General features: G+C 34.4%; 1 protein-coding gene and 1 long non-coding RNA gene across 2 annotated transcripts; one reads left to right on the forward strand and one right to left on the reverse strand.

Moving 5' to 3' along the window:
* Positions 1-1,283: 1,283 nt before the first annotated feature.
* Positions 1,284-5,010, reverse strand: LOC107806381 (protein DETOXIFICATION 34-like). The gene is made up of 7 exons (XM_016630526.2): positions 4,506-5,010; positions 3,287-3,912; positions 3,136-3,192; positions 2,483-2,721; positions 2,275-2,393; positions 1,830-1,916; positions 1,284-1,580 (listed from the first exon to the last, which is right to left on the reverse strand). The coding sequence occupies exons 1-7, from the start codon at positions 4,833-4,835 to the stop codon at positions 1,515-1,517; spliced, it is 1,524 nt and encodes a 507-aa protein (XP_016486012.1). The 5' UTR covers positions 4,836-5,010; the 3' UTR covers positions 1,284-1,514.
* A 1,299-nt stretch (positions 5,011-6,309) lies between these two features.
* LOC142173819 (uncharacterized) lies at positions 6,310-12,986 on the forward strand. Its single transcript, XR_012703178.1, has 3 exons — positions 6,310-6,493; positions 9,167-9,196; positions 12,419-12,986. It is a non-coding gene; the product is annotated as an uncharacterized LOC142173819 (long non-coding RNA).
* The last annotated feature ends 271 nt before the right edge of the window (positions 12,987-13,257 follow it).

Raw genomic sequence — 13,257 nt, forward strand, 5'->3', positions numbered from 1 at the left:
CTATTTTCTTGGGTAATTGTAAGTCATTTGCTAATTGTAAGTGACAAAACAAATGTTTTCACTGGGAAACTCAAAATCCAAACCAAAATTAGAATTTTAGGATATTTAGTTTAGATTTTCGGATTACGGTTTTGGATTTGATTTTTAAATTTTTTGGATTTCGGATTGGATAATAGATTTGGTACTTCGGAATTTTGGATATCCGAAAATTCGAAATTTTTATATTTTATATTTAGTTCATTAACCATACGCCAATAGTAATAAGTTCAACACCCTACCCATTAGGTATTATCTCATATATTCAATATTAATTATTAAGTTACCGTCATAATAATTTCTATTTGGATATGGTTTTATAGCTGCTTCTTATCAGCCGTATCAATGTCTCTGTTGCATAATTCCTTGATAATAATTTCATTACTTGAATACTTCATTTAGATGATTGCGTTGAGAATAAGGAACTTTTCAGGCAATTTAATATGAGTAATTTATTTGGATATTTATTTTTATAAAAAGAAAAAATATCTCAACTTAAAAGTTCAAAATCGAAAATTCAAAATATCCGAACCGATTAATCCGAAACCGAACTTAAAATATCCAATCCAATCCGAGCTTATTTGGATTGGATTTTGATTATCATTTCCTCAATCCGAAAATCGAAATTTTGACAAGAGTGGGTTGCTCAAGTGGTGAACACCCTTCACTTCCAATCAATAGGTTGTGAGTTCGAGTAATCCCAAGATCAAGATAGTGAGTTCTTGTAGAGAGAGAATAAAAATTAAAGAAAAAACCGAAAATTTTCAATTGAATCCAAACTGGCCGAACGCTCCCCTAGTTTTCACATGTTCCAAAAGGCATAAAGAATCTACTCGATACCACAAATTTGTCGCTTGAAAAATCGATGGAACAATTTGTTAGTCTTTTTTTTCTCCTTTTTCTTTTTCTGAAAATCCAAAAGTTAAAAGATTGAAATATTTGAAGATGAACGAGGACTTGTGATAATCTAATATGGTAAGTTATATTTTCGCACTCCATTAATCTTCTAGCTGTTAAAAGCAGTAAGACCTCCGTCATATTTTTTTTTTAATATACGTGCATTAATTGGGTATATAATCTAAAATTTTAATTTGAATTGTATATTATATAAAAGCTACAGGATTGATAAAGAAGTACTATGACAGTTTATATTTCTTAAATTTTAATTCCTAAAAGTTGTGATAATTGTGTAAAATAATACTATCTCCGGCCCAAAATAAGTGTTGTTTAAAGTTTTGACACACCTATTAAAAAAATATTTGATAATATTTGAAAAAAAGTAAATGAAAAATAGATCTAGCTTTATATTAACATTTTCATCTACTATATACCTAAAGAAAAAAAGAAAGTTAAAATTGGCATTGATGTCTACAAGAATAATTAAAAATTTTGCACGGGATTATGTTCTACTAATATCTCTGATGTCAATCTTCTATTCGGCCAATTGGACAATGTTTTCTCTGAATTTGATATGAATTTTACTTTGTATCCGATTCATCAGAAATGCCACTCCATTTTCTCATTCTCTCGGATGCTTGTGCTACCTGAAATTAGAAAGCAGAATCAGAGTTATAGTCATAATTTAAAGTTTATGACTTTGAGTTTCTAGTTAGTTTAAGTTATCAAGTTCTAAATTAATAATTCGCACATATTTGATAGACTTCTAAATACAAATATAAAGTTTGGCCGAACTTGCTCCGGCCCCGAGCAAGAATCTCTTTGATATTTGCAATTAACCAATGACCACCTACTTAAAATCTGCAATTAGAAATCTTACTGAGCCAAACAATTACCTCGTCGTTCCAATTGGTTTTGTATACGATAATACAAAGAATTACAGTTTGCAGAAAAGTTCCAAAAATCATGCCCATCCATATTCCCTACAAAAAGAGAAAGAAAATGAAGTGATAATTAGCAACCTTGACAAGACAAGAAATAAGTGTCAACTTGACATTCTTTCAGCATATTTTTCGCTTCAACATTTTTGAAAATTTGGACGAGAAACAACACTACCGTGTCAAGAGGCTGGAAATTTCAAGTTGGCTATGTAACGTCTATATGTACTAATTTTTGTTGCTTGGAAACTCTTGAAATAAGACAAATATCAGTAAATTAGAGAAATCAGTATAATAGTGACAACTAAAGGGAGGATGACATAGACGAGAATCAAGCTCTTCCCCTTCAGCCCGTTATTTAAAAAAAAAAAAAAATAATCAGTACAGAGATTTGCTTTGTTACCTGAACTCCCAACCTTGTTTTATAGCCTAGGAGGAATCCAAGTGGGAGGCCAATGACATAATAACAAGCCAAATTAATGTATGCCACTAGTGCTTGCCATCCTCCTCCAACAGCAACACCTTCAATATTAGAAGCAAACTAATTTATTCTCTCTAACCTTTACCTTTATTTTGAGACTGTTCAAGTAAGAAGCAATATATTTTGGTACCTGATATAACTGGCTGGACACTATTAAGCAGCATGGTTACAGCAAGAAGATATGCTAACTTAGAAACTGCTTTATGCATTTTTTCACTGCTTGTGAAAAGCATAGCAAAATGGTCCTTTGTTAATATGATTAGTATCATGCAAAATATCCCAATTATGAGTGATTCAGCTACTGTGACAAAAACTGAATACTTTGCCGCCCTTGGGTGGCCCGATCCAAGCTCGTTTGAAACGCGAACACTGAAAAATAAAAAATTGAAAAAGTAGTTACGCCAGAAGAGTTTAACTTCTGTGCACCAACAACTTACGTACAATTTTTTTATATTATCAGGTTAAGATGTCCTGCTACAACTAGTTTGGTTATCTAAAAACACCATTGTTAAAATACATGTGTCACTGTATATAGGAGCAGCCCGGTACACTAAGCTCCCGCTATGCGCGGGGTCCGGGTAAGAGTCGGACTATAAGGGTATATTGTATACAACCTACTCTGCATTTTTGCAAGAGGTTATTTTCACGGCTTGAACCCGTGACTTCCTAATCACATGACAGATACATTACCGGTTAAGCCAAGGCTCCCCTTCTACCAGCAACGTTTATTCTATGTTAAATCCTAATTGTTAATAGAGGGTTAAGGCAAAACTTGTAAACTACCTTATTGCTGCATTAATTCCAATGAACAACATGCCTTCCCATCCATTAAGGTTCATACTGAAACAATGAAGAAAAGAAAAAAGAATCTAAGTTTGAAACAAAACAATTGTAAACACATTATAAAGAAGGGTGCAAATTTGCAAGATTATACCAAATAGAAAGAGAACCAACAGCAATGACAGGATCTTCAAGATGACCAGTTAAAACAATGATGGTCATAAAATACCAAATCTCCAAGCAAATCATAACTGCTGATGCAACAGAAAGCTTTACAAAAGGCCAAAGTTCCTTTAAAGCTAACCAAGACAATCCCTTCCAACTATCTTTACACCAACCAACAATATAAATCACCTGAGCCAAAGCAATAGCCCAAGCAGAAACATCATATGCAGCAGCAGCACCAGTAACACCCCATCGAAAAACTCTGACAAAAAGAAACAGCACACCAATATGCACGAATAATGCCATGAATCCAACCCAAGCAAGAACCGCAACATTGCTTTGCGCTTGCAAGAATTTTTGAGTCGGGAAGTTGATCGCGAGGGAGAACATTTGAGGTATGATTTGAATTGAAAATTTTCCAGCTAACTCTGCTATGTCATGTCTTTGGCCTAGAAGCTTTAATATTGGTGCTGAGAAGATGTAGAGTGGCGTTATGCAGAAGCAGGAACCAACAAGGATTATCCATGACCTTTGTAAGTAGACTCCTAGCAATTCTACTTGGCCTGCACCAAATGCTTGTCCACATAGTGTCTCAAGTGCACTACCCATACCTAACTGATATATCCATTTAAAACAAAACTTAGAATGCTAAAGATAAGAAATAGCATGCTAAAGTTACAACCTCTTTGAGGTTCTAGATTATTTCAAGATTCTAGACTAGCCTGTTTGGCCATAAGACATTTTTTACCTTTTTCGAAAAACAATTCACTTTTTTTCAGATTCAGTGTTTGGCAATAAAAATTTCAATTTTCATATGAAGTTAAATTTTAAACTTTTTCGAAAATTTCAAAAACTCCAAAAAGTTATTTTTCAAAATTTTTACTTCAAATCACTCACAAAAATTTAAAAATAACTCCAAATTATATTCATGTCTAAATGCAACTCTAATTTTCAAATACCATTTTCACTTGAAAATATAAATTTACTTTTTTTCGGAATATCACAATTCTTATGTACAAACGCCCACTAAGTTATTTGTGATCTATAGTAATAATCTCACCAGAGAGGTTGATGAACACCGACATTTTTTTTTTAATATTTTACGTTTATTTTTATATTTTTGATGGGATGATGATGTTGGAATAATTTCCAAGAAACAAGAAAAAAGAACAGAACTTGAGAATGAGGGAGAATAAAAGGAACCTAACCAAGAATCCGAATGAGAAATTTGCTATAACCGATAAAGAAATGGCAACGGCAGAGAGCTCAACATCACCAATATGTCCAACAAATATACTTGTGAAAGAATTAATCCCATAATTACACAGAATATTAAACGCTATGGGACCTGCAATTGCCCATAATTTCCCTGATTCCATGCAAACTAAGTTTTTCACATCTTGAAAGCCATGCACGGGCGGGTAATCCGCTAACATGGCAGATGGAGCCGAATGAAGCTCAGTCGGCTCCATGGATGAGCCGCCATATATGGGCGTCTCCCCAGCTGAGCCACCCGGTGTCTCCATTTCTAAGGTCATAAATTTCTTGGTCGGTGAGAGAGCAGAGGGTGAGCGGTTATTGCTTCCCTCTGCTCTCTTTTGACCATTTTCTTTATACCCCTCAATCTTTACACTCTTTGTAAATACTTTTTCTTTTATCCTGGGAAACTTTTGTCACTAAGTTGACGAAAACATTCTCCTTTTCTCTAGCTTGAATGCTTGATGTTTGAGTATATGGTCTTTCTCGATTCAATTTTGTTATATTCATGAGCTACAAAAGAGGAAACTATTGACAAGTGGTCAGTTGTCATCAATAAAGTCAGTCATATAAATCAAACTTGGGAAACTAAAGTGTGGCTGTTATTGGGGTAGGTACAAACTTTTTACTCATTTTTCACTTCTACTTCTTTTGAAATGTTTACCAAATAAATAAAATTTAAATCTCCCATTAAATTAGTTAGAAAGTATATTCTTCAGAGTCGTTTGGTTTACCATATTATCATAAATATTCTCAGTATAAAATTCTATATAAGTTATATATTGGAGTATTTGGTTGGTCGTACAAGAAAAAGTAGTTGTTATATAACTTAATACAACGTTTGATTGGCTCTTATTGAAGTCCACATTATTAATACTCGCAATATGTTAACAAATATATATATAAGAGGGAATAGAAAAAGTTACTTGGCACCTCTTTTTGGCCAAGGATCCTATTTATCCTTTTTCTCCTTTTATTTTGCCTTTTCCCTTTCATTCTTTTCATTTAAATTGTTTAGTAATTGGAAATTGACCATTCTCTATCCTATTTATTACAATCTCATTATATTTATTTCAGTTACAAAAGAAAAAATTAACGGGAAAATCCTTTTGGCCACACCATTTTTGGCCACATTGACCCAAATGGGGTCATTAAGGTAAATTTACGCCCAAATTAGGGTTTCAGGCGAATCTTTATACCGATAATACCCTTTTAGTTAGGTTTGAATATTTTTCTCCCGCCCATTTAATAGTTGTCTTTCCAATACATGGAAGATCTCAAAGGTTGCAAACCCTATTTCCCATAAACCTTTTTTTAAATTTTTTACGTATTTTCATCCTTTTTTTGTATTATACATGTATATATTTCGAAATTATTCATCTATATACATGTATTTGATTATGTATTTCGTATATTTTTAGTATAATAAGCTCTTCAAAGCCCTACAATTTACACAAACCTAGTTGGCCGAAACCTACTTAAACAAAACCTAGATGGCCGAAAACATACTTAAACAAACACTACAAGAAATTTGATTTTTAACGACCACTTCTTAACAAAGGGACTAAAATCTGATCGTTATAAGTGTACTTATAGCAACCAAATTTTTTTTCGGTCGTTGAAACTAATTATTAGTTCAATATTAACGAGGGGATAATATTCTGGCCTTAAAATATAACATAGCTTGTCGTTAATAAATAATAAAAAAGTGGCGCTAACTTTTCCCTCTTTTTTTCCCACCCATAACTGGATCCGTCAACCACCCAAAAAGAAGAAAAACACCTCGAGACTTCTCCAACTCCTTTGTTATGAACACTTATTTTGTAAACCGCAACTGTTATTTCTCATGCAACGGCGAAGTAAAATTCAGCGAAATTAGAGAAATTGCTGGTCACCTTCATTGAAACTAGTGCTCATCTTCGAGTTTCTTCTCATCAAGGTAAGGTTCGAAATTGTACCCTTTTATGCCAATTTTAGTGTAGATGAAACCCCAGTTCTAAACCATGGCTGTTCAAATTCAATTATTAAGTTTTAAACAGAAAAAGTGAGTGAAAAGCTGGGGTTATAAGGGAAAAATTTCTTCTCTGCTTTTAGGTTTTCTTCTTCGATTTTCTGTTTGCGTTTCAAATTCCAGAAAATTTTTTATAGAAAGAGATATACAAAGATTTAAGTTTCTTCTCTGATTTTCGGATATTACTCCTCTGATTTTGGAGTTAAATTTCTTTCATATAAAATAAAAAATATATATATTTTGGTTTTTGCCCTATTGATCTTCGTTCATGGATCTTGCTTGAGCTTGGTTGGTGTTTTGCGGGTTCGAACGTGACTGTTCGAGGACGAAGTTCATGGTTCCGAGTTCAATTAGTTGCTTTTTTTCTCGCTTGAATTTTGGAGTCAAAATCTGTGTAGTTGCTGATTATTCAATTGCTATTAAATAATCATCGGACTGATTGATTGTCTCGGTGATTGGTAACTGGTTGAATGCTAAAAATGAGAAAAATGCAAGTTAGAATGTGAGGAAGTCCATGATATCCAAGTTTTGGTTTTTCAAAGTGAAAGATTGAGCAGTTGCGGAATATAAAGCTGCAAAGGGTAGTTATGAGAAAGTGAAAAAATAAGTGCTTGAATGATTCTCATCTTAGGGAGCTCAGAGCTGGTATTAACAAAGGTTTCAATATGTCTTTTAATGCCTAGTTAGTGTTATTTGCATGTGTTAGTGAGTAAGAAAAACTTAAGGTCTCATGTTAAACTTGACAACAACATCTCCGATTTTCCTATTTTGCTATATACTTCCTTTAAGTAATATACAAAGTGAATAACCACATATAGTGTAATATCTATCCTTATTTTATACACCAAACTCCAAAGCAAAATCCATCACTAAATAGAAAGTGTTTGCCATTGTAAGTGTTATCTTACCATTTCCTGAAGATCCCCTCTAGTCTAGTTCTTTGCTATGCAAGACTTGTTTTGATTTTCTACTAGAGTTAGAACTGTGGGCCTTTTATAATAGCATTTAGTTTCCTTCAAGAGTTCCTTTTCTTCTCAAAGATCTATCCTAATAAGTCTCATGGAATTTCTCTTGTTTCCTTAATATTTCATGCATTCCATTTTATTTTTAATTAGTGTTTAATGTACTTATACTTTCTATGATGCTGATTAAGAATTTTCCATCACCATTGAGATAAATATATTTTAAAAAAAGGAAAGTCTGGTCCTCCTTATTTTCAATAAATGAAACTTTCTGTGATGGAATTATTTTTGGCTCCTGTGAGAAACCTTTTCCTTAATAAGAAAATTTGGCTGGCATTCTAATTATACGTAGTGCCTTCAATGGCAGTAGAATAGGTTCCCAAATCCTAAGGCCCTGCTGCCTTATTTCAGTTGGAAATATTTCTTTGTAATTGCAATATACTAGAAATCTATCTATCTATTCTTATTCGTCCAGTCCTGACCTTATATATGACAAGTAAAAGTTGAGTTTGGTACTGTATACATTGTTTTTCTAGTAATGACTTCTATCACTCCCGTTCTATTTTATCTAACTAATTGTGAATCAAGCTTCAAAATGAGCCGTTAAGGATAAGCCGAGTTTGGGGTATAAATTGTTTGGTTAGATAATTGATTTCTTTACGAATCCATTCATTTAAAATTAAGTAAAGCTTTCTTGTTGATTCTCTGGATTTGTTTTAGAGTTTCCCTTTAAGAGAATATCTTGATAAGGAATTAGTTGGAAAGTCTTTGTTCACTAAAATAGTATATTGTTGGATTTCGCTTTTGATTAGAGCCGTATTGGGTGCTTCTGGTTTGGTACTGAAATAGTATTTTGTTAGCTAGTTCAAGGAGGTGAATTTCCGTGGATTAACTGTTGGTTCTAATTCCTAACAGTTTAATGATAGTTGACGTTGCTCTGTAGCTATGAACATTAGTCATAAATAGTGCACTTTTAAGAATCATAAAGATAATGCAAGTAAACCTTTTCTATTACTGATCATTGTTAGGCTCTTTAAGCTCAATATTGCATACTGAATCAGCTACCATAATGTCTTTTTAATATATCAGATGTGATCTTTAATGTATTTGGTATTCTTTGAAAACTGTCAAGCTCTTTGTATTCCATCTAAAGGAAATTCATAGCATATTTTAGTATAGTATGATCATTCAGATGGTCAACTTTTACCAAGACCTTTGGTATTCTGTGCAAAGATGTGTATCTACGTTTTGATGAATTTATTTTTCTGCGGTAATAGAAAATAATTAATGATGGTGCATTAAAAAGTGCAATCTTTCATATTGTAATGGAAAGAGCAATTGTTAAAAAATCAAAAGTCAGTCACTTTCTTCATTTATCTCATCAGTTGAAAAACAATCGACAGTCACACAATTAAAGTTTTACTGAATTACTCATCCGCTGAAGAAACCCATTAATAATCATTTAAATTCTGATCGAAGATTTGCTTTTATATATATATATATATATATATATATATATATATATATATATATATATATATATATATAAAAGTAGAGTTGGGGATGATCAATTGAAATACTCTACTTTCTATATGAACTTTGAATATTCTTATTAAACTTATCTATTCACCTATTGCAGCATACATATCTACTCTACAAGTGTCATCAGGTAAGTTTATTTTATTATTGTAACTTTCTATGAGCATTCATGAAATTTTTTATTCTTGTTTATGTGAACTTTATAACTTTCTAGTATTCTTTAGTATGAAATAGTATCATTTTTCTGATAATCATATACCAATAACAAATAGGAGTAATACATTAGGCATTTGGCAATCTATTGTTGTTTTTGTTGCGAGAGGTAAATTTGTTTGGATATTAGAAACTATCAAGGATCATTTTTATCACAATATCTTAGATATTCATGGAATCTATTGTTTGTATACAATAATCCTTCAATAATACTATCAGATAATGCCTAGGTACGCGCGTGGTAAGATGGAATAGTGATTTGATGGCTTGGAATAACTCTTGGCACGTTCGAGGACGAACATATATTTAAGTGGGGGAGAATATAACGACCCAGCCGGTCGTTTTAAGTATTACAGCCCCGTTCACCCATTTACTACTCAATTTATGCCTTACAGTTAATTTATGACTTACCGGGTTAGTTGGTTCGGGTCCGGAAGGAATTTGGAGTGAAATAAGACACTTAGTCTCATAATTAAAAATTTAAGTTAGAAAAGTTAACCGGATGGGGACTTATGGGTAAACGACCTCGGATTCGAATTCTGATAATTCCAATAGCTCTGTATGGTGATTTTGGACTTAGGAGCGTGTCCAAAAAATTATTTGGAGGTCCGTAGTGGAATTAGGCTTAAAATGGTGAAAGTCGAATTTTTGGGAAGTTTGACTGGGGTTGACTTTTTGATATCGGGGTCGGAATTCGATTTTGGAAATTTTAATAGCTTCGTTATGTAATTTATGACCTGTGTGCAAAATTTGAAGTCATTCCGGATTGATTTGATGTATTTCGGTATAAGATATAGAATTTGAAAGTTCAAAGTTCATAGATTTTGATTTGAGGTGCAATTCAACGTTTTGATGTTATTTGATGTGATTTGAGGCCTTGAGTAGGTCCGTGTTATGTTATGAAACGTGTTGGTATATTTGGTTGAGGTCCCGAGGGGCTTGGGTGTATTTTTGGATCATTGGTTGAGAGATTAATAAAGTTAAGAAATTTGGGAGTTTGGCCATGGTCAATATCGGGTCAAGACGACCTCTTTTGAGTGTTTTGAGTGCGCGAGCCGGTCCGTAGCATGTTTTATGATTGAAATTCATATATGGTTTGTGTTCGGGAGGTTCTGGATGAGTTTCGGGGTGAGTTTTGAGCGAGTCCGGACATTTCGGCACTCTAATATTGTTCTTGCACTTTTGGGGGTGCGGACAGCACATTTTTGGGTGCTGAGGCGAAAGAGGGGTGCGGACCACGCATAAGAGTATAGGAGAAGGCTGTGAAGTGCGGCCGCACCATTTTTGTGCGACCGCAGGAGCTGGGGATGTGCGGCCGTGCCATTTTTGTGCGGACCGCACATTGGAAGTTCAGAGGATGTACTATATATCTGAGGTTTAGGTAATTATTTCATTTTTGGACTTTGGGAGCTCGATTTGAGACGATTTTTCATGGGTTTTTCAAGAAATTCATCGGGGTAAGTGATTCTAACTCGGATTTGGTTAATATACATGAATATATCACTGATTTCATCATTTAATTAGTACTTTGAGATGGAAATTTGGGAAAAAATGTAGAAATTTCAAAAAAATGGATTTTTGGGATTTGAACACCGATTCGGAGTCGGATTTGAGTGAAATTAGTATGGTTGAACTCGTAATTGAATGGGTTATCGGATTTTGTAACTTTTGTCGGGTTCCGAGACGTGGGCCCCACAGGCGATTTTTGAGCTAAATTTTGGATTTTTATGAAAAATTAGCATTTTCTTATGGAATTAATTCCAATAAATTTTATTGACTGAAACGAGTTAATTGTGACTAGATTCGAGGCGTTTGGAGGCCAATTCACGACGCAAAGGCTTAGAGGAATAAGAATTTCACGGTTTGAGGTAAGTAACAGTTTTAAATCTGGTCCTGAGGGTATGAAACCTCGGAATTTGGTATCATGAGATTACTTTGGAGGTGACGCACATGCTAGATGACGGGTGTGTGGGCGTACACCGAAGGGATTGTGACTTGGTCCGACCCGTGGAAACTGTAGAGTTGAATAACTTGTTGATAGTTATGTGCTCTCTATGTGTTATGGAAACCTGACTTATAAGTCTTGCTATAAACCAAGATTAGGCTATATGTTGGTATTGTTGGGACTCACATAGGTCGTGTACATGTTGAATTATCTGTTTAAATTATTGTTTTGTACTCAGTCAGAGCTTACTTGATTATTTTATCTCAGTCTCTATTGTTCATTATTGATGTATCATATCATTGTTGTTTGGGTTGATTTTTTATGATTTTTGAGAGCCCGAGAGACTGGAGAGCTTTATGACTGAGTGAGGCCAAGGGCCTGATTGTGAGATATTATACTATAACATGTGAGTTGGCCGTATAGCACGTGAGTTGGCCGTACGGATCCTTATATTATACTATTACACGTGAGTTGGCCGTGCAGCACGTGAGTTGCACGTGAGTTGGCCGTGCGGATCCCTAGAGAGATTTATGACTGAGTGAGGCCGAGGGCCTGATTGTGAGATATTGATACTATAGCACGTGAGTTGTCCGTGCAGCACGTGAGTTGGCCGTGCAGATCCTTATATTATACTATAGCACGTGAGTTGGCCGTGCAGCACGTGAGTTGGCCGTGCGGATCCTTATATTATACTATAGCACGTGAGTTGGCCGTGCAGCACGTGAGTTGGCCGTGCGGATCCAGATATTTATATTATGGAACGTGAGTTGTCCGTGCAGATTATAGCGCTTGGGCAATAGGAGCCCCTTCGGAGTCTGTACACCCCCAGTGAGCGCGGGTACCTATTGAGTGTGAGTGCTGAGGGTTGAGAGCCGAGTGGATGAGTTGTTGTGACGAGTCATGTGATTGTTGGCCTGAGAGGTTGTACTTGATTTTCATTTGTTGTTGTACTTAGTTGCTATTTGTCATTGTTGTGAAATTTTCTTAAAGATTTTATATCCGGATTACATGAACTTGAACAGTATAAAATTGATTTGACTTAAACTGTCGGATTTGAAAGCATGTCTATTCTTTGTTGGAATTACTGGATATGAACTGTAACTGTGTAGCTCATCATTATCTTCAGTTCCTTATTTATTATTGTTACTTACTAAGTTAGTTGTGCTCATACTACATCCTGCACTTCGTGTGCAGATCCAGGTGTTCACGGTCAAAGCGGGTGTTGATTCTTTCGCACAGTTAATTTTTCGGAGATTCAGAGGTAGCTACTGTGTTTCGCAGACCTCGCCTCTCCTTCCCTATCTCCTTTTTTACAGTATTTGGTCTCAGACTGTTATGGACCATATTTTTCAGACTTGTATTCATATTAGATGCTCATGTACTCAGTGACACCAGATTTTGGGGCGTGTTCGTATTAGTATTTGTGAAATTTTATATTGTATTTAAATATTATATTTTCAACCTTAAAGAGAAGTTTTGGTTTATTGAGATTATCGGCTTGCCTAGTATCGAGATAGGCGCCATCACGACAGGTTGGAATTTTGGGTCGTGACATGAGCGTTGGTGATCGAAGAAGGTTAAAAGAAGGCTGGAAATATTTTGTTTTGGACAATTATGTCAAGCGAGGTTTCGTCGTCAAATTTATGTTGGTTGATGTTGCACCACTATATGTTGACTTCAATATTCAAGTAAAGGGAGAACGAACATATGTTCATAATCCGGTTGAAATTGATTAATTTTTAAGATGTGTTTTGTATTTTTCTATCCCTTTATTATCTTTTATTCCATGTTGGTTTAGTTATGCTAGTTGTGCTTTTGATTTTCTGTTGAACTATTGGTGTTTTCAAATTTCATTTCATCATATTCGTCTTCTTTGCTATAACAGCTTTCATTTCTTCCGTATGAAATCAATTTCAAAGACTTTTAATTTTTTTTAAAAAAAATCAATTCTTCAAGCTGAAGACTTAAATGAATTCAACATAATTCTACCTACACACTACTAAAACGGTTGAGAAGCATAAATGCTTCATTGA

Source organism: Nicotiana tabacum, chromosome 19 (assembly GCF_000715075.1).
Source record: "Nicotiana tabacum cultivar K326 chromosome 19, ASM71507v2, whole genome shotgun sequence".
In the NCBI taxonomy this organism is placed as follows: Eukaryota; Viridiplantae; Streptophyta; class Magnoliopsida; order Solanales; family Solanaceae; genus Nicotiana; species Nicotiana tabacum.